The sequence below is a fragment of the Nothobranchius furzeri genome, chromosome 10, assembly GCF_043380555.1.
Source record: "Nothobranchius furzeri strain GRZ-AD chromosome 10, NfurGRZ-RIMD1, whole genome shotgun sequence".
Lineage (NCBI taxonomy): Eukaryota > Metazoa > Chordata > Actinopteri > Cyprinodontiformes > Nothobranchiidae > Nothobranchius > Nothobranchius furzeri.
The window spans coordinates 56,783,573-56,805,919 of record NC_091750.1 but is presented as its reverse complement, the minus strand read 5'-3'; the positions used below and the strand labels follow the sequence as shown (position 1 = coordinate 56,805,919).

Below are 22,347 nucleotides of genomic sequence, written 5' to 3'. Positions count from 1 at the left end.
TCATACATTCAAATGTATTTAATTATGTAAGTTTCTCATTACTTATCCCTGGATCTTTGTGGGTATTTAATGTTATTGTGATTGTGTTTTGACAGCCTTACTTAAGTCTGTAGCACCTCCACACAGGCATCAATACATCAAGAGTATATCAATGTACGTTTTGAAAGAAACAAAACAAAATATGATTCTAATGAAAAGATGGGTAAATTAAATGTGGCGGCTTTAAGATCGACTCAATCCCACACTGTGATTAAATTTCCCCGGTGGGCTTTTACTGAAAGCATACCAATCGATTTGGTAAAGTAATTTTAGCCTCAAGAGGAGAGAAAACGCTTGTTGAAGTAGCGGAAATGCCCCTTTAACGTTTCAACCAATGGGAGTCGTCCAAGCAGACTCGCCGTGCTGCGATTGACCAATCAGCGAGCAGCTTTCACCTTCTCGCTTGGCTCGTGCCATCCGTGTTTTTTTTTTTTCTTCTTCCAAAGGGTTGAAAACGCTCGACCTCTCGGTCCGAAGTTACACTAGAACCAGCAGCAAACCCCGTTTATCCTAGTGGGTTTTGATAAAAAAACATTTGTTGACATTAGCCGAATATTCAGACAGAAGAAAGGAGAGAAAATGACGTGTCTTTGAGAACAGAAGAGGCTTTTTCAGATCTTTTTTTTTTTTTCAGTTCGTCTCCGGACGAAGAACATTTGGCTGTTTTAGAGCGGAGCTGGTAAGTTGACGCCAAAAATGAACCAGAATTGAATTTAAAGACGATAGTTGTAAACATACACACCAAATGAGAACATTTATACGTACTGTCACCGTGTGTTTGCTAGCAGGTCGTTTACCTGGTGGTTGCCTGCCTCGGGGGGTTTGTTACCATATTATAACAGGTTTTAAACAAAAATGTCTACGATAATAGGCCAGATGTGATTTTTTAATTGATTTATCAAGCCTAAATAGCCGCATAAACCTTTGATGTAATCGGTATTTTATTTTAATGTTAGAAAGGAAGCAAGAAAGAACACAAACCAAAGGAACGGTGTGATTAAAAATGCTAAATTTCAGTGTGTTTTCCACATATTTGTGTCAGTGTTGTGTACCGCTCATATTTTAAAAAAATCACAGAAATAGATTATTTAGGAGTAAAGGTACACTTAGGCCGTTTTAAATACTGGCTTTAACCAGCAGATCTAGGCTTATAGTTTGTTTTTACTCTTATTTCTGTAAAGGGTGGGATGCTAATCTTGGTGTTGTGGCAACTTTTTTTTTTTTGCTCAAACATGGCCTCCTTGATGATCGGCTACCTCAGCTTTTCACCTACTGATTGCTATCAGGTTATTTTATCTGTCTGCGATCAGTGAAAACGTGACGTTTTCAAGGTCAGTTAAGCATTAAGAATAAAAATCAAAAGCAGCCAGACTCGGATTCACTGCTGGTGGTTTAATCTCCGCAATAAAGTACACGAGCTTATGCCCGGTTCAAGGCGGCACCTATCCTGGCCTGGTGTCACTCCCTGCTGTGTTCTGACTTATCTCTAGCAGAGAAAATGGAGTTCCCCACATCTCATCCAGATGTGCGCTTCCTCCAATATCGAGATTAAACATAGCTCAAAAGTAAAAACCACCTTGTTGAGCGTAATGTGGTTTTGCAAAGTTATTCAGATGCTGCTGGAATCAATTTGGAAACACTCATTAAATCACATCTGCTTGGCGGATGTAGAGCTTTTGGAAGGATTTTTATTTTAGCTATTCTGCTTGTTGGATTTCCTAACACTGATGAAACTACTTTACTGACATTTCAGAAGAGAATTGGGGAAGTTGCAGAATGTTTTGTGAATAGTAAAATTGGCTTGTACAAGCATTGCTTGGTGTAGTGTGTAACAGAAAATGTCAGTGAGGGTAAAAACATGAGGGAGCAGTAATTAGTGGCTTCAGATTTGTTTCCTGAGTGTGTCTGTGCAGGATGCTGCTGTGAACTTTGATATGGTCACTGGCTCCCAAGAGGGAAATGCAACATGGCTGCTTTAGGAAGAAAAACTGAATGCGTTTGGAAACGTTTGTGCAAGTTGTCTTTTTCTGCCTCAGTCACTCCACATGTATGCATGAAGGGCAGTGGCTGAAAATTTGAGCTGTTCTAGAGATGTGTGTGCAGCTCATGCTGAAGTGTTTTTTTCTGTTTTTAGGTGGAATCATGGTTAAGACACGTGGCTGGTTGTGGAGCGCTTTAGGCCGGGATCCTGCAATCTGACAACAAGGCTGCAGAGCTGCAGAGGAGTGAGGAGTCGTCTCAGCCCGCAGCATCTTCAGCATCTCTTCCTGCTGTCCCTCTGGCTCGTCCCTGTCAGGTGACATCTGGCTGACTGAACCTTAAGACGTGGCTACGTTTGCTTCAGACTCCATCCACCTGCCTCTTGATTATTGTTTTATTCCCCTCTCCATACCATTAACCATGAGAAGCAGCAGGATGAACCTCCTCGTGGGCTGCATGCTTCTCTGTTCTGCCTCCTTGCTTTATTTGGGCATGAGCGGTATAGACTGCCCTCGTAAAAGTCATCGCTACCGATGGATGGAGCTCAATCTGGGCTCGGGCAATCAGAGCCTGTCCCTGACTGAACACTTCCCCGAAGACACTCCCATCATCTTCATCGGGGGCTTTCCTAGAAGCGGCACCACGCTGATGCGTGTCATGCTGGATGCCCACAATGCTGTTCGGTGTGGAGAGGAGACTCGAGTGATCCCGCGCCTCCTGGCCATGAGGGCCACCTGGAGTCGTTCGATTAAGGAGAGGATTCGACTGGATGAAGCCGGCGTCACGGATCAGGTGTTGGACTCAGCGGTGCGAGCGTTTCTGTTGGAGGTGGGTTGGTTGGTGAGGCTGAAAGTCATTTTCTGCTTTGTAAAACTACTTGATAGTTCAGGGCTCATCTTAGCTTAGGGACGGTATGTTTACAAGTAGAATTAACCTAGCTTGAAGGTGTTTTAAGAAGGATATCTACAGTGAAAAAAATCTTAAAACAGACTAATGTCTCAATCATGTAGGGAGGAAGGTTACATTGAAACAGCTCGTAACGCTTGGGGGTTATCGGTTTTTCGTCTTATCAAAAGGTTGCAAAGGGACGTCGTCTTTGTTTATAACTCTCCTGCCTTCACATTTCCTGGTTCCAAAGCTAATCATATTCAGCACCAGCATTTGTAATTTGACACCGACTGACAAAGAGCAACACCGTTGTGGATAAAAATGTTAGCCAGTAAACAGGAGCGACCCAGAAGTTATTTCTTGTTCCCCTCAGAAGCCACGGCAACTTTTTGTTTTACGCTAATATCAGGTAAAGAAGGCTAGAGGCTAACAGTGAGCTAACAATGTTAACTTTAACCTAACTGAAATTTCAATAAATTGTCGGCTCTAGGAATATCTCAAGCTACTTTTTTTATTTACCAACAACTCCAATATTACAGTGAAATGAATTTATTTACTTATCAGCTGACTGTGTATGACTCATCATCTAGACTCTGACGGGCCTCTCTTGTTTTGATACATGGATTGCAGTATCCAAATTTGACCACAGGATGTCATCGTATTTACTTCATGCACCTTTAACACTCTAAAATAACACTTACTAGTATCAGATACAAGAAAGCAACATATTTTGATAATGTTTAAATTGCATTAGCTAAAAATGTTCAGCAGTTTTGCAGACAATGTAAAATCCCTGTATTTATTTATTTTTTTCTATTTGTGCGTTCTAGATAATAGTCGGCCACGGGGAGCCTGCACCTCGACTCTGTAACAAGGATCCGTTTGCCTTGAAGTCTCTGTCTTACCTGGCTCGCATTTTCCCAAAAGCCAAATTTATTCTCATGCTACGAGATGGACGGGCAACAGTTCACTCCATGATATCACGGAAGGTAAGCATGTTTTGTTTTCAAGCTTTAGTCAATGCAGACTTCCTCACAGACGGTACAAATTTGTGCTAGAGTTGAAGTTTCTGTGAATAACTTTGTGGTTAGGACGTGAGTGTTGCACAGTGTTGGATCGCAGCAGGAGGTTTGTGGTTTAAAACTGGCTTTTGTTATGTGAACCGAGAAGCAGCTGTAGTTTTAAGTGTAAAGAGTCTCTCTTCGTTTGTGTTTTATGGTGATTAATGGATATGGTGAACACTCTTCTTCTTGTGTGCTTCTCAGGTAACCATCTCAGGGTTTGACCTGACGTCCTACAGAGACTGCCTAACCAAATGGAGCAGTGCTGTAGAGACCATGTTCAGCCAGTGCCAGGCAGCGGGGGAGACCAGATGTTTACCCGTCCATTATGAACAACTGGTTCTACACCCGGAGCAGGAAATGAAAAAGTTGCTAAGTTTCCTGGAGCTGCAGTGGGACCCGTCGGTGTTGCACCATGAAGAGCTGATCGGAAAGGCCGGTGGTGTGTCTCTGTCCAAGTGAGTATCTAAAAAGTTTCACACACCTGGGTAGAGTTTGGTTTACACAGTTAGGCTTTGGAAAGATGGTTTAGAGATGTTCTTATTTCTAGTTATTAGTTTTTGTTTCTGAGCAATTGTGTGTTGACCGTCAGAATGGTGATAAATAATTCAGTGTCAGAGCTCTTAAAACTTCAATACATTGAAATTAGCAAAGAGGAAAAAGAGCAAGATGGCATCGAAGGCTAATGTGGGCTTTCTAGCAGATGTGTTAGCAGCACGCCACATAATAAATGTGTTTTCACTTCAAACTCAGCGTAGCAGCCTTACCTAGCAGGAGCATTGTAGATGCTCATCAGCAGCAAAAGCTTTCCATGCAGCTGGTCACTTGAGATCACGAAATCACCGGACAGTTGTAAGATCACGTGTGATTTTGGGAGTTCGCACAATAGCGAGAACAACGGCAGCACATGTCCAAAAGGTCTGTGATGTTTTTTCTGTTCTGTTTACCTCGGCTATTGAGGTTTCATTGCTAATGCTGTATTAGCAATGAAACTCTCTAAGTGTTTAAGCCGCACGTGATTGGTCAACTCCTCAATTAGCCCTCTGCTCCTCGTCTGCAGCGAGAAGGAGGAGGGGAGGAGCGGGTCATGCAGACAGGCACTGGTGTAACACAGAGCAGCAGGAGGAGGAGGTGAGAAAGGGGAAAAAAATCACAGGCTACAGAAAGGTGAGGACATGAGTTAAAGCAGGAAATTAAGCCAGATTTAGACACATTTGACCAATGTTGACAATTCAAAGGAAGAGTGTGGACTATGGAAAGAAAAAATATCTTCTCAAGCAGGCTCTACAAAAGTCCCTGTGATATTATCTTAGTGTTTCTAAGTTATTTACCTGTGAATAGTTAAGTCTACAATTGTTTACTTAGTTTATTTTTGCTATTTAAAATTTGTTTTGTTGCACTTGGTTTAGTGTTGGATAGTTAGAAGTTATTTAAAGGGATATTATACAACTTTTTCTTATTTTTAAGTAATTTTCTTGAGCCAATATGTGCCAAAATGACCCTTTACAGGGTTAATGAAGTCACTCAGACCCCACCGCCCTCTGTAGCACTAGCCAGAATATCACACTTAACTTCAGTGTGGCGGGCCGCTGTTTAGCTGACATACCAGGGGTCTCATTTATCAAACATTGCGTAGAATCCTTACTAAAACCGTACTTAAGCTCAACAAAAAAATGTACTTACGCCAAGTAGGTTTGTGATCTATCAAACATGGAGTACGCACAGCTGCACGGAATCTGCTTCATAAATTGGAGACTAACGAGAATGTTTCTCAGCTGCATTTTAGTCATCCCGCCCTCACCACGCCCACTTACTGCCATAAATGGTCAATGCAAAGTGCCTTGTGGATCTCATGCATATACGTAAGCCGGCTGTTGCAGCGCTCCGCCAATGACATGGCGGCCGTAGATCAAGGAAGCGCAATTTCACAGAAGCAGAAATTGAGGTACCTGTGGGTGAGGTGGAGAAATGGAAGGAAGTGCTTTTGCAAAAAAAAAAAAAGAGAAAATCCACGGAGTGGCACAGCGTTGCTGAAGCCGTCAGTGTTGTGAATTCTTCAGAGAGATCTGTGGCGGATATAAAAAAAAAATGGTCCAATCGGGATTCGATCCCCAGACTCCTGGGTGAAAGTTGCGCGCTCTAACCAGTCAGCCAAACGGAGATCTCCCTTGTCCAAGCAGCCAGGGGGCATGATCAATCGGGTCACAGTGACAGGACACACTGTCACAGATGCATGACATTCTGCCTCAATCTGTCCTCCTGCTGATATTCTGCATTCTGTATTCTGTGCTTCAGGCTGTGTGTGTGTGCACGCGCATGTGTGTGCGTGTGGGGGGTCTTTTTCTGTGTGGAAATGAAGCAGTACAAGTGATAATGCTGCAGGATTTCATAATTTTATCCTTCTCAGCAGCAGCACTGCAGGTGCTCTCCATGACCAACATGTGCGTAAGCCAGGTCCTTAGTCAACTTAAAGTTAAGCACATTTTTCCGCTAAGTTTTCTTTCATAAATCCCAAAGTTTGCGTGGAAAGTTGCTTACGCAGTTTTCCGACCCCGTTTTGTGCGTAAGCAAGCTTGATAAATGAGGTCCCTGGTGCTTCCAGCAGGTTTCCTGCTTGTTTTAGATCATGAACACATCTGATATGTTTGATTTAGTGATGAATCCCTTCTGTAGACGCTAATGACATTTCATACAGAGAGGAGATTAGTTTTGCTTTTGGTTCTACTAAACAGACTCTAGAGCTGCTAAGAACTGCCTAGTCTCCCTTTAAATAATAGAAAGTTGATTTGATGTAGGTTTGTAAATTGGTCAGTAATTTCACACACATTTTACATCATTTCTGGTGGTAAATTCATTTAAAAAACAAAAAAACGAGGAGCCGCTTAAGAACCAAACGAGCCGATTCGTTTTAGTGAGCCAAGCCGTAAGAACCGGTTCTCTTAAGGCGCTTACTCCTTAGCGTCAGCACGGTCGGGGTTTGGTGGGGCTGGATGGCGTAAGTTCGGTCTTGAACGAGCGGTGTAGTGTTCACATATAAATCTGAGGGACTTTGCAGGAATGTGGAAATTCCCGAGCCCGTGGTCGGAGTTTAATACGTGTGGGAAAGTCAGCGGTGTTCTCCATAATAAGGTAAACAAAGGCGGACATGAACTGGGGAGAAGGGCTGAGAAAAAGAGTCGCCACCGGCACTGAAAACGCAAATCTGACCTGTGTGTGAAACCAAATTTCGGTGCCGTTCGATACCTTTAGGGGCCGTGCCGACACTAATGTGTAAGCGCCATTAAAAGAGCCGGAGTTCCCATCCCTAGTGGACGTGGTTTTTTTATTTTAGCCCCCGAGACATTTTCATTCAGAGGTTTAACATCTGTTAGATCCGCAGCTGTTCGGTTCGGGAGGCAGTTTAAACCTAATAAACATGACTAGTCTCTATGACCTGTTTACTCTGAATTTCCCCTCTTTAAGACTCATGGATGTAAAAAGCTGGCTCTTTTACAGAGGGTAGAGACACAACATTGTTTATAAACTGAGATAATGGCACTCATTTGGACTTCGGAGATGTGAGCGGTGTGCTTTGATCTGTGTAGAGGTTTCAAACTCAAAGCAAGACTGTTTATTTGGTTCCTCTCTGCTGCTTCTGAAGCTGTATTTTAGGATTAAAGGGCTTCATTGCATTTGTTTGTCATGTAGACTTCATGAAAGAGATATGGTTATACATGGTCAGTAAAACGATATAGTGATTATCAGAAACGAGATTCGAAACAACAGAGCTTTTCTCTAACTAACCTTGTTGTCAGTAAAGATATTAGAAAACACCATTTACTGACACGATCAGAATTTTCTTCCTGGTTTTATTGCAATCCGTGGCCAACTTTATGTCAGTGGCGTTCTAGGTGTGAGGAACATGTTTGCATTTTTTGAGAACTTGACCTTCAGCGATGTAAACGAGATGGCGTGATCTTCTGGGGATCCGTTGTTCCAACGTGCAAACTCGTTTGGATCAAAAGAGGAAGTTGTGACGGAAGCAGGCGTAACTAAGGGATTTAATCGGGGTGCCAGCCAGGTCTCTCTCCTGACATATAAGAAAAAAAATTATTAACAACTTTCCCTTGTAACACACACTCACTTCACAACACAAAGGATGTAAACAATTTGAAGTGCTTATCACCCTAACCTGGACTGAAACAAACAAACCCAAATAATCACATAAGCATAAGGCAAAAGATCTTTTGCAACAACATATATACTAATTAATGGAAGGTCTGAAAGTTCTGTTCAGATAAATTCTGTTCCGTCAGATAAATTCAGTTCTGTTCAGATAAATTCTGTTCCGTCAGATAAATTCAGTTCTGTTCAGATAAATTCTGTTCCGTCAGATAAATTCAGTTCTGTTCAGAGAAGTTCAGTTCTGTTCAGATAAATTCTGTTCCGTCAGATAAATTCAGTTCTGTTCAGAGAAGTTCAGTTCTGTTCAGATAAATTCTGTTCCGTCAGATAAATTCAGTTCTGTTCAGATAAGTTCTGTTCCGTCAGATAAATTCAGTTCTGTTCAGAGAAGTTCAGTTCTGTTCAGATAAATTCTGTTCCGTCAGATAAATTCAGTTCTGTTCAGATAAGTTCTGTTCAGATAAAGTCCAAAAGAAAAATGTACGTCCATAATACACTCGGCAAAAAAAAACAAACTAAGATTGTCATCGTAGATTCAGTATACAGCAGCTGCAGCAACCGCTGCGTCGATCAGCTGTTCACTCACGGTACCGCTGAGGACCCGACAGGCCGCTGCTACGGCGGTTCACCAGAACACACGCTCCCAGCTCCAGCACATCAGATAAGTCACATAAGTCCGCTAGACTCTCCCTAGTCGTTGGTGCGATAATCCTTAGTCCATAACACCGCTTGGCAGCGTCCGATCGAGCTCACTTCCCCCTGCTTTCAGCGTCCTCCAGACAGGTGTGGGAGTACCACCCTCGGGGCGGGGCGGGGCGTGTCTCCTAAATCACCTCTCGTAGAAGTCAGGCAGACAAAACGATCAATAAAACAATACTCAACGTGATGCGGCCTTTCTCTTAGGTCACAGAAATCAGCAACAAAAATCAAGACAATAACCTCCAAACTGTATTTCACACATATAAGTAATTTAACAAGTTCAACCAAAGCCGATAGGCATCAGGTGACAGACATGGGCTGTTACAAAGTGAGGCTGTTTTATTTAAATCATCAGCCCTCCACTGCTCATAAATAAATGTTTCAATTGTTTCTCTGCTGGAGGCTTGAACAGATTCACGTCAGTGACGTTGTCCCAAAAAGTTTGTGTTTTGTTCGGAAACAATTTTGCACATCTTAGTTTTATGGCATTTCTCTGAGCGATGCACTCCACTAGACTCCCAGCTACACCCACAAAAGCTGCAGCTTTTGGATTATTAATTTACACTGAAGAGAGCTAAAAATACTGCTAGCAAACTCAAAAAAGAGAAGAAGAGTGTTTACTTTCCATTGAATTACAGCCAAACTGTTTCAAGGTCAGGCGGAGCTTACAGACCTCCACGGTAGATTGTTAGTCTACGTTGCTCTGCTCGTTTGTCGCCATCTTTAAGCAGACGCTACGCTAAAGAGATTTGCTGGGAATCTGGCTGCCGCTTGCTGCTAAACCGAAATCTGGAGGAATTAGGTCATTGTCTGAGGGAATGAGCACTTTTTTAAAAATTAGTTATGAAACAACCAGCGCTGTATTAGTCACACTGAGGTTTTATAATGCTGTCAGAAATCGTGGCACTTTGTGCCTCAGAAACGTCTGCACAAGCTTAAAGGTTTAAAACAACAGCTTAAGCCTTTTGAGAGCAGGGTTTCCTTTATTATTTAGTCTCTGGGTTTTTCCTTTTCAGCATGATGAGTGATCTTGTTGCTGTACTTTTCAATGTTTTATTACTTTTGTACTGGTGGCTCTTTTAGCTGTATGTTATCATATTCTAATTATGATGAGCCATTGTAAAAAAGATGATGATTTAGTCTCTACCCCTGTGTGTGTGTGTGTGTGTGTGTGTGTGTGTGTGTGTGTGTGTGTGTGTGTGTGTGTGTGTGTGTGTGTGTGTGTGTGTGTGTGTGTGTGTGTGTGTGTGTGTGTGTGTGTGTGTGTGTGTGCGTGTGTGTGTGCGTGTGTGTGTGCATGTGCGCGTGTGTGTGCGCGTGCACAGGGTGGAGCGTTCCACAGACCAGGTGATGAAGCCAGTGAACACAGAAGCCCTCTCTAAGTGGGTGGGGTACATTCCCCCCGACGTGATCAGAGACATGGCTGAAATCGCCCCCATGCTTGCTCGCCTGGGCTACGACCCCCACGCCAACCCCCCCGATTACGCGAAAGTGGAGCCTTTTGTTTCCCCTCTAAACGTCTCTCAGGTGAGACTGAAATCTGTCCTCGCAGATGTCATCTTCACTATTTTGGGCATTATTCACATCATTTATCACGACTAGATTAATTTATTACAACTTGGATACATTTAAAAACATTTTTATTTATTTACCAGAGTAAAGCTCAAAAACACGAGCTGTTTGCCATTTATGATAAGTAGCAAAATAATTCAAGAATGACGGATTGCAATGAAACTCTTAGAAAGTAATTGTTGGATGAGTCAATGTGATTCAATATGGCCGCCACAGCTGAACAGTATCAGCAAAAACAAAAAAGCTAAAAGTCTGTCTGTTTTACAGATATTAATATTCTGTTTTTACAGTGAGTTATTTTTTTAAGACTGATCTGATTTGAAATAAAAAATATTATTTCATATGTCGCAATCATCTCAAGGTCGAACTCTTGACAGTGGAGAGGTAAAAATGTTTCTGGTTGAGCTAAACTGTGCTGCTAACTATTAAACCTGTTGTTGTGGAGGTTTGTCTGTGTTTTGTCTGGATGAGTGAATATTGTTGTTTTTTTCCTTAGAGAGTGAAAACAGCAGACTCTCCTCACCCCAGCTAAGCCCCGCTGCTCTGTTCCGCCACACAGACGCACCTTACACTCGGACTTCCAGCTCAGCAGTAGACGCCTCACAAGAGAGACTTAATTGTTACATGTGTAATTCTGAATTGTTCTCGAGACTCGTGTGGTGTGTGTTTCCCCGTACGCCGATGGGATGTTTAAACAGCAGACTCCTCTATTTGTTTGAGGTGTACATCTGCTCACTAGTCATTGCCTCCTCTATGGTGAGCTGTCTCTTTCTGCATTCTGACACATCCTTCATGAAGGCGTTTCAGCACGCCTGTAAGTTGTAACGACTTCATCACAATGTGAATTTCTTCAAATGATCCACTGACAGCTCAGTGTTCATGAATGACTGTATATTTTTGAAGATGTATGTTTATTTTCTCAAGAAATTATTTTGATGTTGGCCATTCATCAAATGATTTTTGATTGTTTATTGCTAAATATGAATAAAAAGAGAAAAATGTCACATCATTTTGTTGTGCACATGGTTTGTTCTCAAGTGAATCTGCAGTTACGTGGCACACAGCGCCCTCTAGTGGCTTCTGATCAATTCTACATCTTTTCAATTTCATTTACATTAATAAAAAAAAAGAACAAACATCTGTGCGTTACAGTTTTTATCCTTGAGTTTTAAAGTGTGCCACCAGCACTATGACAGGTTGCACCTCCTCTCTGGGCACGTCGGGTGGCCTCGCCTCCCCGCTACTCGGTAGGTTGATGGAAGACGTTGGAACTTCTGAGCTGCACCTGATCATGTAGAGGAAACATCTGGAGAACTGAGAGAGAAACAGGTGGGAGGAAAATGCACGTTGATGTGTAGATTTATGTTACTTAATTCACAGACTAGATGCACATTATTTGATTTTCAAATAACGAGGTTATTTCTAAAGATGTTTTCAGCATCTAGTTCGTTTAACTTTGGATCCTTTTGTTTTTGCTTCATATGATGACAATGATGATGATAATTACCAAAAAGCGCATTGCAGAAACCATACCACCGGCACCCGTAGGTCCCGGTCAGCCACCTCCCGCGCAGACTGGCGGCGAAGCTGAGAGGAGTCCCGAAGAGGCAGACGAGCATGTCGCTGATGCTGATGTTGATGAGAAGCAGGCCGACCGGGGTCCGCAGCCCGGGGAAGCGGGAAAACACCAGGAGCACCAGGAAGTTACCGAGGAAGCCCAGAACCAGGATGGACCCGAGAACAACGGCCGCCGCTGTGTGACCCGCCCGACTCAGCCCGGGACTCTGCCCGGTGAGGTTGTGGCTTTGCTGCAGGGTCGCCATGACAACCAAAGTAAATACGCTATTCTTACGTAAACAACACGCAGATTTGATAAATAAAAAGAAGGAGTTTGTACAGAAAAACACTTCGGAGTAATTTAACCAAACGTGCACCAGAACGTGATGGTGAAGAAGTGGGAGGGTACAGCATCTGTGCCCCCACCCTGCCGACAAACCAAACAACCATGTAATAACTATTAAACACTGGGAAAATATAGAATGTGTGCTTTTTAAACACATTATTCTGAACTATATGGAAAGAGAAAAAAATCTGCTTAAATAAAATCATTTTCAATGTCTGATTTGTTCTTATTTCTAGAGCAGATTGAGGATCCTAATAAATAAACCAACTCGTCAATAATTCAAGCTCAGCCATGAGACATGTGGCTAATAAATAAACATACTGTTTATCTTGAGTCAAGAAAGCAGTTTTTTCCACCTACTCTGCAAGTCCTCACTCCGATGAAGGGTCTTTGTTGGAAACTGCAGGGAACTATTTATAATGTGTATGAAAAGTATATTGTGCATTTTCAGAAAATTTATTTTTATATTTCATAGGTTTTGTCACTCCTCTGTCTATGGAAGCCCATTCCCGCCACTCAGATAAAAAAATTAATTGTCTCATAATTGTGACTTAGCTATCTCATAATAATGAGATAGTATCTCATAATTATGAGATAGCAAGTCATAATGAGATACTATCTCATAATTATGAGATACTATCTCATTATTATGAGATAGCTATCTCATAATTATGACTTAGCAATCTCATAATTATGAGAGACTATCTCATTATTATGACTTGCTATCTCATAATTATAGCTTCTCATTATTATGACTTAGCTATCTCATAATTGTGAGATACTATCTCATAATTATGAGATACTAAGTCATAATTAAGAGTTAGCTATCTCATAATTGTGACTTAGCTATCTCATAATAATGAGATACTATCTCATTATTATGACTCGCTATCTCATAATTATGACTTAGCTATCTCATAATTATGAGATACGATTTCATTATTATGACTTATTATCTCATTATTATGACTTAGTATCTCGTAATTATGAGATAGTATCTCATTATTATGAGATAGCTAAGTCATAATTATGAGATATTAAGTCATAATAATGAAATAGTATCTCATTATTATGAGATAGCTAAGTCATAATTATGAGATAATTTTTTTTATCTGAGTGGCTGGAATGGGCTTCCATATCTGCCAGAAACCTTGGTGTGATGTTTGTCTCTGCTTTCAAATTTGAGGAACAGATTAGGTGTTGTGATCAAAACAAGCTTTTTTTCCAGCTCACATTCTCAAAGTCCAATTTGAAACAAAAATTCATGCATTCATCATTTCTCACTTGGATTTGACAGTCTGTTGCTAAAGGTGCAGAACAGTTGCCTTACAGAAAGAAAGTCGCAGGTTATAATCCCAGCTGCAGCTTTTCCGCATGAGTTCTCCACCATACATGCATGGGATCTTTCCGGTTTGGTTAATGAGCGATATGTGATAAGTGAGGAAATTTCAATTATTTACATTAATTATCTGCCAATGTGACGAAACGAGTGCAGATGGGGGTGGAGGTGGTGGTGGAGGGGAATGTGGGGTTGTGTTTTATAATGTCATGACTCGCTAATGGATGCTGGAGATGGGACCACTTTCCCGGACAGCTGAGTCCACCAATGTGACTGTCCTAATTACCATAGAAATGCTGATATGCACGCGGGGTAACGCCAAATAAAAACCTTATCTTTCATCTTTAATTTGACTTTTTATTATCGGACGCAGACGAGGTGGAAAGAATTATAATAGATGCAAAGATGAGGATGCTGAAACCTACATCATGACGCTGCAGTGACGTCAAAGGAGATCGTTTCCGTAGCAACTGCGGCCCGGTCCTTTACCCACAGCGGCCGCTGTTCCACCGGTCCTAGGTGATCCTCGTCAGTGACCGTATACCCCCTCTGACTGGCGGCCGCTCGATAGACGGGGGCGACGCAGTATCGAGGCGGCGGGTCCGCAGTTCCATGCGGAGATGCTAAACATGTGGAAAGTCAGGGAGCTGGTGGATAAAGCGTGAGTACTCGGGGTGGGGGAGCGGCTGGAGCTATCGTACCTAACCGGGTAGAGAGCGGCGTCCTGCGGGTAGCGTCAGTAGCTTTAACGGCTAACAGAGGAGGTGGTAGGGGCCGTGATGTCACGGAGGTTGTTAGCTTTGGCTAGCGGCCAATTCTCTAGCTAGTGGTACAGGTTTTTAAATACGTGCGTACTGACTCTCGTGGTTGTTCTTTTCGTATAGTTTTATTAAACACGTGCCAGGAAAAAAACTAAATGATAAAAATGGGTGCCACTTAGCTAATTAGGCTTCCTCTGTTAGCCCAGCCCAGTTCAGGTCTGTTCCGGAGTGCTGCTGCAGACACGCCTTGTCCCACCTTATTGATGCTCAGAACCACCTGCAGAGGTTATGCACCGACAAAAAGGCGTGTTGTTGTTAGAAATGTTAATGTGAACGGAGGGGTTAAGTCCTTCTATCCGAGCAGCGAGTTTCCTGCTCTGCCTTCAGTACAGCCACCCGGAGCGGAGGCCCCATGGTGCTGAAGGCATGTTGGTCACAAACAACTCAACACGGTGGAGTCGGTCAGGATCAATTAACCTTCTCTTGTTTATTTATAAGAAAACAAGTTGATATGTTCAGTATTTCCCTCACAATTTTACCACTACTTCCTATCATTTGAATCTCCTTTTTATTAGGTTCTTTAGCTGTTTGAGTTGAAGCGCCTCCAACTTTGAGAATGTCAGTAGGAATTTATGAATAAAATGACACTGTACTGAGCTAGAATGGATGTGTGCCAGTGTCTTCTGTTTTTAATCAAGGTTTCATCATTTTTATTCTTGATTTTAATACTTGTGTCTGAATAAATGTAGGCCAAATCTGGCTGTGGGATGCTTTCATTTTGTTGGCTTGAGGCGTAAACAGGATTATGGAAGCAATACTTGAAAACATACATAGTATTGAAGTGTGTGCTTTTTTGATAAGTGATGATAAGTGACCCGCACTTGTATAGTGCCTTTCAGAGTCAGAAGACTCTAAAGCGAATCGTTCATCCATTCACACACATTCACGTACTGATACAGTGTAGCCACAGCTGCCCTGCCTCTGACCACCATCAGCAGGCAAGGTGGGTTAAGTGTCTTACCCAAGGACACCACAGAAGAATTCTCTGTCCGGAGCCCGGATCAAACCTGCAGCCTTTCGATTACTGGACAACCCGCTCAACTTCTTGAGCTACTGCTGCCCCAGTTTTATTCTAGCTTTGTGTATCTGAAATGAAGATCAAACCGCTCTGCAGTCTTATGTAATCCTCACTTCATGATCACTCGAAGCTGTAAGGAATCTACAAAACAAGCTAAGTTTTGAACGCAAACACGGTCACAGAACACTCAACCCTCCCTTCGAGTATCTTCCCTGAGATGCTTCCGCCGGAGCCGGAAACCCGCATCATCAAAGGAAACAAGATGGTGCTAAACACCGTTCGCCATTTTAGGTCCAGACATCTTTTGTTGTCCGTGACTTCAAATGGTCTTTCTAATCCATTTACTTCTCACATAAAATATTTTGTAAACCTAAAAAGCAAGGCATTAGCTATTGTCCCTCTACATACAGTAATGCAGAGCTTCTCTTTGGGGGTGGCTTCTAAAATGACAACAAGATGTCAGGTGTGAAGGGCTGAAATTATATTCTGTCCGAAAGGATCGCTAAGGACATAAATGAGAATACACAGATAAGATTTAAAGAGCGAGTCTCGGGAGGCAGAATTGGGTTTAAGATCAGCTGTTGGCTGTGCCTGACTGGGCGTGATGATTACACTTTTCATTATAGGGGCATTTCTTTTTTTCACAGATAAAGAGCCGTGCTCTTTGCTTTTTACATCAGCACAGTCGGTTGTTGGGAGTTTGGCAGAGCAAAGAGACAGTGAGTCAGAAAAAGAAAGCAGCATTTTACTGTGGAGGTAAATAGGACAGTAATCAAGAGAGATCAATTGAAAGTGGAATAAAAAGGAGACAGAATATGACAGGAAATCGAAGATGCAGTTTGAGCTGCAGAACTTAAGCTTTTTTGCACCACACACACACACACTTGCAGGAAAAATAAAACAACAGGAAGCGTGCTGCTCAAATAGAGCAGGAAGCAGGTATACCTGCCCACACTATTCACCTCACTTTGATGTACCCACTTCCTCCTCTCCCATTTGTGCCTGAAAACCTGTTTTTCCCCACATCGATGTCTAATAACGCTGTCAGGACTAAAGCTTTCAGGAAGTGATTTATGAAGAGTGATTTTTTGCTTGCCAACAGCACCAATGTGGTCATGAACTACTCGGAGATCGAGTCAAAGGTCAGAGAAGCCACCAACGATGACCCCTGGGGACCCTCTGGACAGCTGATGGGAGAGATAGCGAAGTAGGTGCAACACACTCCTGGTTTAGATTCAGGCTTGTCATCTGTAATAAAGTAGCAGATACAGTCAATGGTGACACCATGTCTTTAAGATAGTGATCAGATGTGTGTGTTTGTGTTCAGAGCTACGTTTATGTACGAGCAGTTCCCAGAGGTGATGAACATGCTGTGGACCAGGATGCTGAAGGACAACAAGAAGAACTGGAGACGAGTCTACAAGGTGGGAACACCTTCTGGTTGTAGCCAAAGAGGAGAGGGTTGGGTTTAAATGTGGAGGATAAAAATCCAAGTAGTTTCGTCACACCTACAAAATGAAATAAGATTATTTTTCATGCCATAGCCAAGTAGATGCATGAATGAGTCGCTGAACTGGATATTAAACCTTTTTTGAATCTCTCCCTTACAGGCCTTACTCCTGCTGGCTTATCTGATCAGAAACGGCTCTGAGCGAGTCGTAACCAGCGCCAGAGAACACATCTACGACCTGCGATCTCTAGAAAATTACCACTTCATTGGTCAGGCTTTACAATAAATAAACAACCCCCTCAACATTTGTTAAACTATTATTTTCCTGTCCGTAAATATAGGATCTGGTAGTGAATCTGACACGATGCTACCAGAAACCAGCTTTTCCTCAGACCAGATTGACAGTCTGGCTCCTCGTTCTGCTGCTTGACATTTTTGGGTGTGGGTGTGTTTGTGTGTGTGTGTTTACAGATGAGAACGGTAAGGACCAGGGCATCAATGTGCGCCAGAAAGTGAAGGAGATGGTGGAGTTCATTCAGGATGATGATCGACTCCGAGAAGAAAGGAAGAAGGCAAAAAAGAACAAGGATAAATATATTGGAGTCTCCTCTGACAGCATGGGTGGAGGAGGCGGGAGCTTTAAGAACTGTAAGTAGCTCAATGACTTCCTTTGATGGCCTGAGTGGATTAAAATGATAATACACTCTGCCCTTCATGTTTAGGCAAGCAATGAAATATATTCTAATGCATCCAAACAAATAATCGTGTTAGTATTGCTTAATGATTCATCTGGTTTTCCTAAAGTTGTCTGGGTTCAGTAGATGTGAGATAGATTTTGTATTTCTGATTTTCATCCACCCAGCTAACGAATTGGATCGGAGCAAGTGGGATGAGGACTGGGATAAGAGCAAAGGAGCTTTCCCTTTCAGCGAGAAACTGGGAGAAATCAGCGATAAGATCGGGAGCACCATCGACGACACGCTCAACAAGTTCAGGAAGAAAGAGCGGGACGACTCACCTGACAGAATCAGGTAAGCGTTGAGTTCAGTTCAGTTTATTTACGTGGCACCAAATCTCTGCGAGGGTCGTCTCAATCATAAAGCAGTTCATTGTGCCAGTTATTTAAAAGTAGTTTGAATTATTTGTTTAATAGTCAGCTGTTATCTCGTGAGTGCTGATGCATCTGGTGTCCTTAGTGACAACGAGGAGGACCGAGCGTCAAGAAACGGTCGGCAGGAAACCGTTGAGTTCAAAGATGAAGAGGAAACGGTCACAACAAAGAGCATCCAGATCACACAAGCGACAGAAACCACAACCACCACCACGCGGAAACGCAGCGGAGCGGCGAGCAGCAAGACGCTGGACCTGGGAGCCGCAGCCCACTACACAGGAGAAAGGAGCCCAGAGGAAAAGGTATTCGTGCACTTCTCTTCTGTTGTGACGGCCTCGCTGTTTACACCCGTTTTATCACTCTTCAGTCATCAGGCAGCAAGCCTTCCAGCGGCGGACTGGCTGACTTGTTGGTGATTGACCCTTCATCCACTGACAGAGCTGTAGCAGGTATCGACAAGCATTCACTCTTTATTTATTTTTTGTTGAACCAGAGTGTTGTGCTTTATCTGGTAGAAATGTGTGTTTTTGTGTCCACCCTTCCAAGGAGGTGCTTCAGACTTCATTGCTGGCTTTGCTGACTTCTCACCTGCAGCTCCTGCCAGCCTCCCCACTTCCACAGGTACACTTCCTCTCTGTGGTTGTTCAAAGGGAAGCCTCGGTTCTGTTTGTAAATGAACATTGTCCTCTCACAATAATGCCTTCCACTGCTGTGTGTTCATCAGCTGCTGCGCCCTCAAGTGGGAATGGAGACTTTGGGGACTGGAACTCCTTTTCTGGAAATCCACCTGCTTCGTCCAACCCTGGTCCATCTCAGCCTGCAGCTGACCTGCTCGGCAGCAGCCAGTCACCCACCACCCCATCCTCTAAAAACACAGCTGTTCCACCGTCGGCTGAGCTCTTGGACCTGATGGCTGGCGTTAACCACCAGCTGAACAGTCCACATGCAACACTCAGTGCATCTCAGAGTATGACCTTTTCTCTGGGAGGGATGATGTCAGGAGCATCTGTTGCTATGCCTACCATGCCTCATTCCTTCTCTCAGCAGGTATGCATCACAATCAAAGTTAATTCATTTTAAAAGGGTACATTTGTTCATATTCAGTCAAAAGAACAATGCAGTACATAAATATACTTTTTAACTCCATGCTTTTTGATGGAAATTATTTGATTTAGAGTCTGGGAGGAATGGTGTCCCAGCAGCCGTTGGGACAACAGCAGAAAGTTGGGGTCGGAGGTCAGGGATCATTGGGGTCAACGTGGTCCGACCCGTCTGTAAACATCAGCCTGGACTTTCTTTCAGCGGGCATCAACCCCACTAAGACCCCACCCACTCTCAACAATATCATCCAGCAACAAGGTATAGCGCTTCAGACCTGACAGAAGCAGTGTGTACGAATTTTACAGTGAAACGATCCCGAAACCTTCTAAAGCCACATTTTATTCTCAGACGGCTGTTTATAATCAGTGAGTTTGTGAGGTTGCCATGTTTCCGACTGTCATTTGACAGAGGCAGGCAAAAGCTCCAGAGTAACCAAAACCAGTAAACATGAGCGACCCAGAAGTCATTTCTTGTACCTCTAAGAAGCCACGGCATTCATTTGTTTTACTCTAATATCTGGTAAAGCAGGCTAGAGGCTAATGTTGAGCTAACGGTGAATTGGAAGCAAATAGTTGGCTCCAAAATTATCTCAAGCTACTTTCTAAAGATCAGCGCTCTGGCACACAATCTGAGGCTTTTTTTTTACACGTCTACACAGGAGTGCCTCCCGTCCCCCTATTGGCTCAAAACTTTGGAGGACTGAACCTCACCTCACCTCCTCATGTGACACCAATCAGACCACCGACCATTCCTGTGATGGCGGGCAACGCCGTGACGATGGGGATCCCCGCCTCCTCCCTGGCTAGGGGCTTGCCACCGTCAATGACCACAGGTTTACAGGGTGGAATCCCGGTGGACCAAGGCATGATGGGAATGAACATGAGCATGAATATGGGCGTGGCGGCTCCAGGAATGATGAGTGGCATGGCAGGCATGGGGGTGCCAGGAGTAGGAATGGGCCTAACACACTCCATCACACCATCCATGGCACCACCCAAACGAGATGCCTTCGCTAACTTGGGCAACTTTGGAAAATGATAAATGAGTGTGTGTGTGTGTGTGTGTGTGTGTGTGTGTGTGTGTGTGCGTGCATGCGTGCGTGCGTGCGTGCGTGCGTGCGTGCGTGCGCGCCACAGGACTGCTGTACTTGGAAGGCAACCTTGCATGCTTCACTCTGTTGCAGCTCTTTTTTGTGAGCTGGCACCAGTGATTGCTCGCCGTCCCAGCGTCCCTCTGCTGCTCCTCACGCAGTGGTGATTAGATTTTTTACAAATTACCACGCAGAGGAACACAGAGGGGCTGTGAAGGTGTGACACATAACCTATAGTCATTATGTCCCTTTCAGAAAAACCTGTTTTTATACAAAAAAAAAACCTTTATTCAGCTTTTCCCTCATTGCGTCATAAATAATCCAATCAGTTAATCCGAAACTAAACAAACTGATTTTGTCGTCTTTATTTAGGTTTGTAGCCCAACATGTTTAACCTGATTCAGTCAGAATTTTTAAGCCATTTTAAAACATAAGAAGTGACACAGGGCATGTGTTTTAAGGCTTTTATTCTGTTTGTTTCACTTCCTAAAAAGAATCAGTAAGGGCGTTGGATCTTTTCTACATATAAAACAGTCACGCAAACGTTTGTTTCTGTGATTACAGGATCATTAAGGTGAGTAAAGCAACCCAGACATGTGCAGCGTGATGCTCCAGACATGATATTCCAAGGTGTTCCAGGAAAGTAGTACGTGTATGAAAGTGTACTCTGGCCCTCCAGTAGAAGTAGAAGTACTTCCACTGGAGCCACACGAGAGTGGGTGGCATTCAAATGAAGGGCAGAAACGGTAATTCCTCGTTTCTCCGTGTCTGCCCCCCCTTTTACATTTATTTAGCAAATTAAAAGGTTGATTATTGTGGAGCTCTTCCTGGGTTGTGTTTAATTTGTCATGCCTGATTATTATGCTATTTTGTGTTCTCACACCTGGGACCATGCAGCGTTTCTTTTCACACTGTGTGTTTTATGTTTACAGCACATGACTCAAAGCAGAAATATTGGTGTAAATCTTCAAAAAGTATTTTTACAAGCAGACATTCCTCACTCTGATCATCTCATAAACCACATTTTGGGAGTGGGACCTGTCCTACATTTAACATAAGATACATTTCCTTTGTTTAAATGATGAATTTTAAGTCTAGCAGAGATCAATCCAAAAACGGTTTGTGTGAGAAGTGAGCGAATGGCGTTGTGTATCTTGGTTTGACGTGCAAACACAGCTTATCATTTTCTGAGGCACTGTCCTCCAAAAGACCAAATCTTTATTTTGTTACTCTCAGAAGGATAATTCCATAGACTTCCTTTAAATATTTTATTAGTTTACTTGTGAAGTCATGTTCATACAGGAGAATTACAGCTAATCGAATTTAGTTGACTTGAATAATGCTTTTCTTTTCCTTCAGCAGGACGTTTTGATTTGATTGTACTTGTTTTCTGTACTTCACTCAACATTAAATTAAGTTATAAACCTTAAATCCAGAGATTCCTCATTTGTTGACATTATTTGAAAAGAATAGCTCAATTTCAGCTGCACCCAGGCTTTCTGCTCCATCACTGAAGAAAGGGTTGCAAATGGAAAAAATATATGGCCCCTTAAAGAACCTTCCTGAGAGTGACCAGTAGGGGGTGTGTCTGCAAGAATTTGGTGATGAGATATAAATCACAAAACAGGAGAGATGACACATATATTGTACTAAACGCCAGATGGTATTTAAAATATGTAACACTGAATTGACTCAAGGCAAGACACCTCCAGAGTTTTACATCAGAATGAAGGCGTTAAAAGCTACTGTCACCTAGCAGTCGGAGTTTGAATTGCACCACAAAAGTACAGAAAATAATTGCATGTAAATTCTCAATTAAATATAAATAAAATATAGATACACTGCTTTTACATATCAACTCAGTATTGTAAGGTGAAATATCACAATATATTGATATAATGCGATGTATCGATATTGTCTTACATTTTTAGACTTGCACACACGTGTTTAAAGATGGCTGCCTCGTGTAACTAGTTGATTTGAAGCGTTGTTTATATGTGTCCCCTGAAATTAACTTGACGCGTTTGCAAGCTGCAACATACAAGTTACCAGTAGGTGAGGTTGACAAAACGAAAGAGAAAAGCTCTCCATGGTCACTCCGTCTCTGGTTT

At 42.8% G+C, this 22,347-nt stretch overlaps 3 protein-coding genes across 5 annotated transcripts; 2 read left to right on the top strand and 1 right to left on the bottom strand.

Annotated features, from left to right (window-relative positions):
* Nucleotides 1-86: 86 nt before the first annotated feature.
* LOC107386765 (protein-tyrosine sulfotransferase 1) lies at nucleotides 87-11,412 on the top strand. Its single transcript, XM_015961373.3, has 6 exons — nucleotides 87-718; nucleotides 2,174-2,847; nucleotides 3,738-3,896; nucleotides 4,173-4,426; nucleotides 10,157-10,358; nucleotides 10,900-11,412. Exons 2-6 carry the CDS (start codon nucleotides 2,440-2,442, stop codon nucleotides 10,933-10,935), a joined length of 1,059 nt encoding a protein of 352 aa, XP_015816859.1. The 5' UTR covers nucleotides 87-718; nucleotides 2,174-2,439; the 3' UTR covers nucleotides 10,936-11,412.
* Nucleotides 11,413-11,557: 145 nt separating this feature from the next.
* On the bottom strand, nucleotides 11,558-14,207 carry LOC107386768 (opsin-3). 3 transcript variants are annotated; one of them, XR_011521712.1, is made up of 3 exons: nucleotides 14,071-14,207; nucleotides 11,911-12,211; nucleotides 11,558-11,717 (listed from the first exon to the last, which is right to left on the bottom strand). XR_011521712.1 is itself a non-coding variant. In XM_070555352.1 (2 exons), exons 1-2 carry the CDS (start codon nucleotides 12,224-12,226, stop codon nucleotides 11,644-11,646), a joined length of 390 nt encoding a protein of 129 aa, XP_070411453.1. In that variant the 5' UTR covers nucleotides 12,227-12,338; the 3' UTR covers nucleotides 11,558-11,643. The 3 variants fall into 3 exon arrangements, 2 of the variants coding, with proteins under 2 accessions (XP_070411453.1, XP_070411452.1); XM_070555352.1 differs by lacking the exon at nucleotides 14,071-14,207 and having other exon boundaries at nucleotides 11,911-12,338; XM_070555351.1 differs by lacking the exon at nucleotides 14,071-14,207 and having other exon boundaries at nucleotides 11,558-11,688; nucleotides 11,911-12,338.
* LOC107386764 (clathrin interactor 1) lies at nucleotides 14,168-21,667 on the top strand. Its single transcript, XM_015961372.3, has 12 exons — nucleotides 14,168-14,306; nucleotides 16,587-16,691; nucleotides 16,812-16,908; nucleotides 17,095-17,203; nucleotides 17,406-17,582; nucleotides 17,797-17,965; nucleotides 18,131-18,347; nucleotides 18,413-18,494; nucleotides 18,592-18,666; nucleotides 18,770-19,092; nucleotides 19,221-19,404; nucleotides 19,805-21,667. Exons 1-12 carry the CDS (start codon nucleotides 14,266-14,268, stop codon nucleotides 20,182-20,184), a joined length of 1,959 nt encoding a protein of 652 aa, XP_015816858.3. The 5' UTR covers nucleotides 14,168-14,265; the 3' UTR covers nucleotides 20,185-21,667.
* The last annotated feature ends 680 nt before the right edge of the window (nucleotides 21,668-22,347 follow it).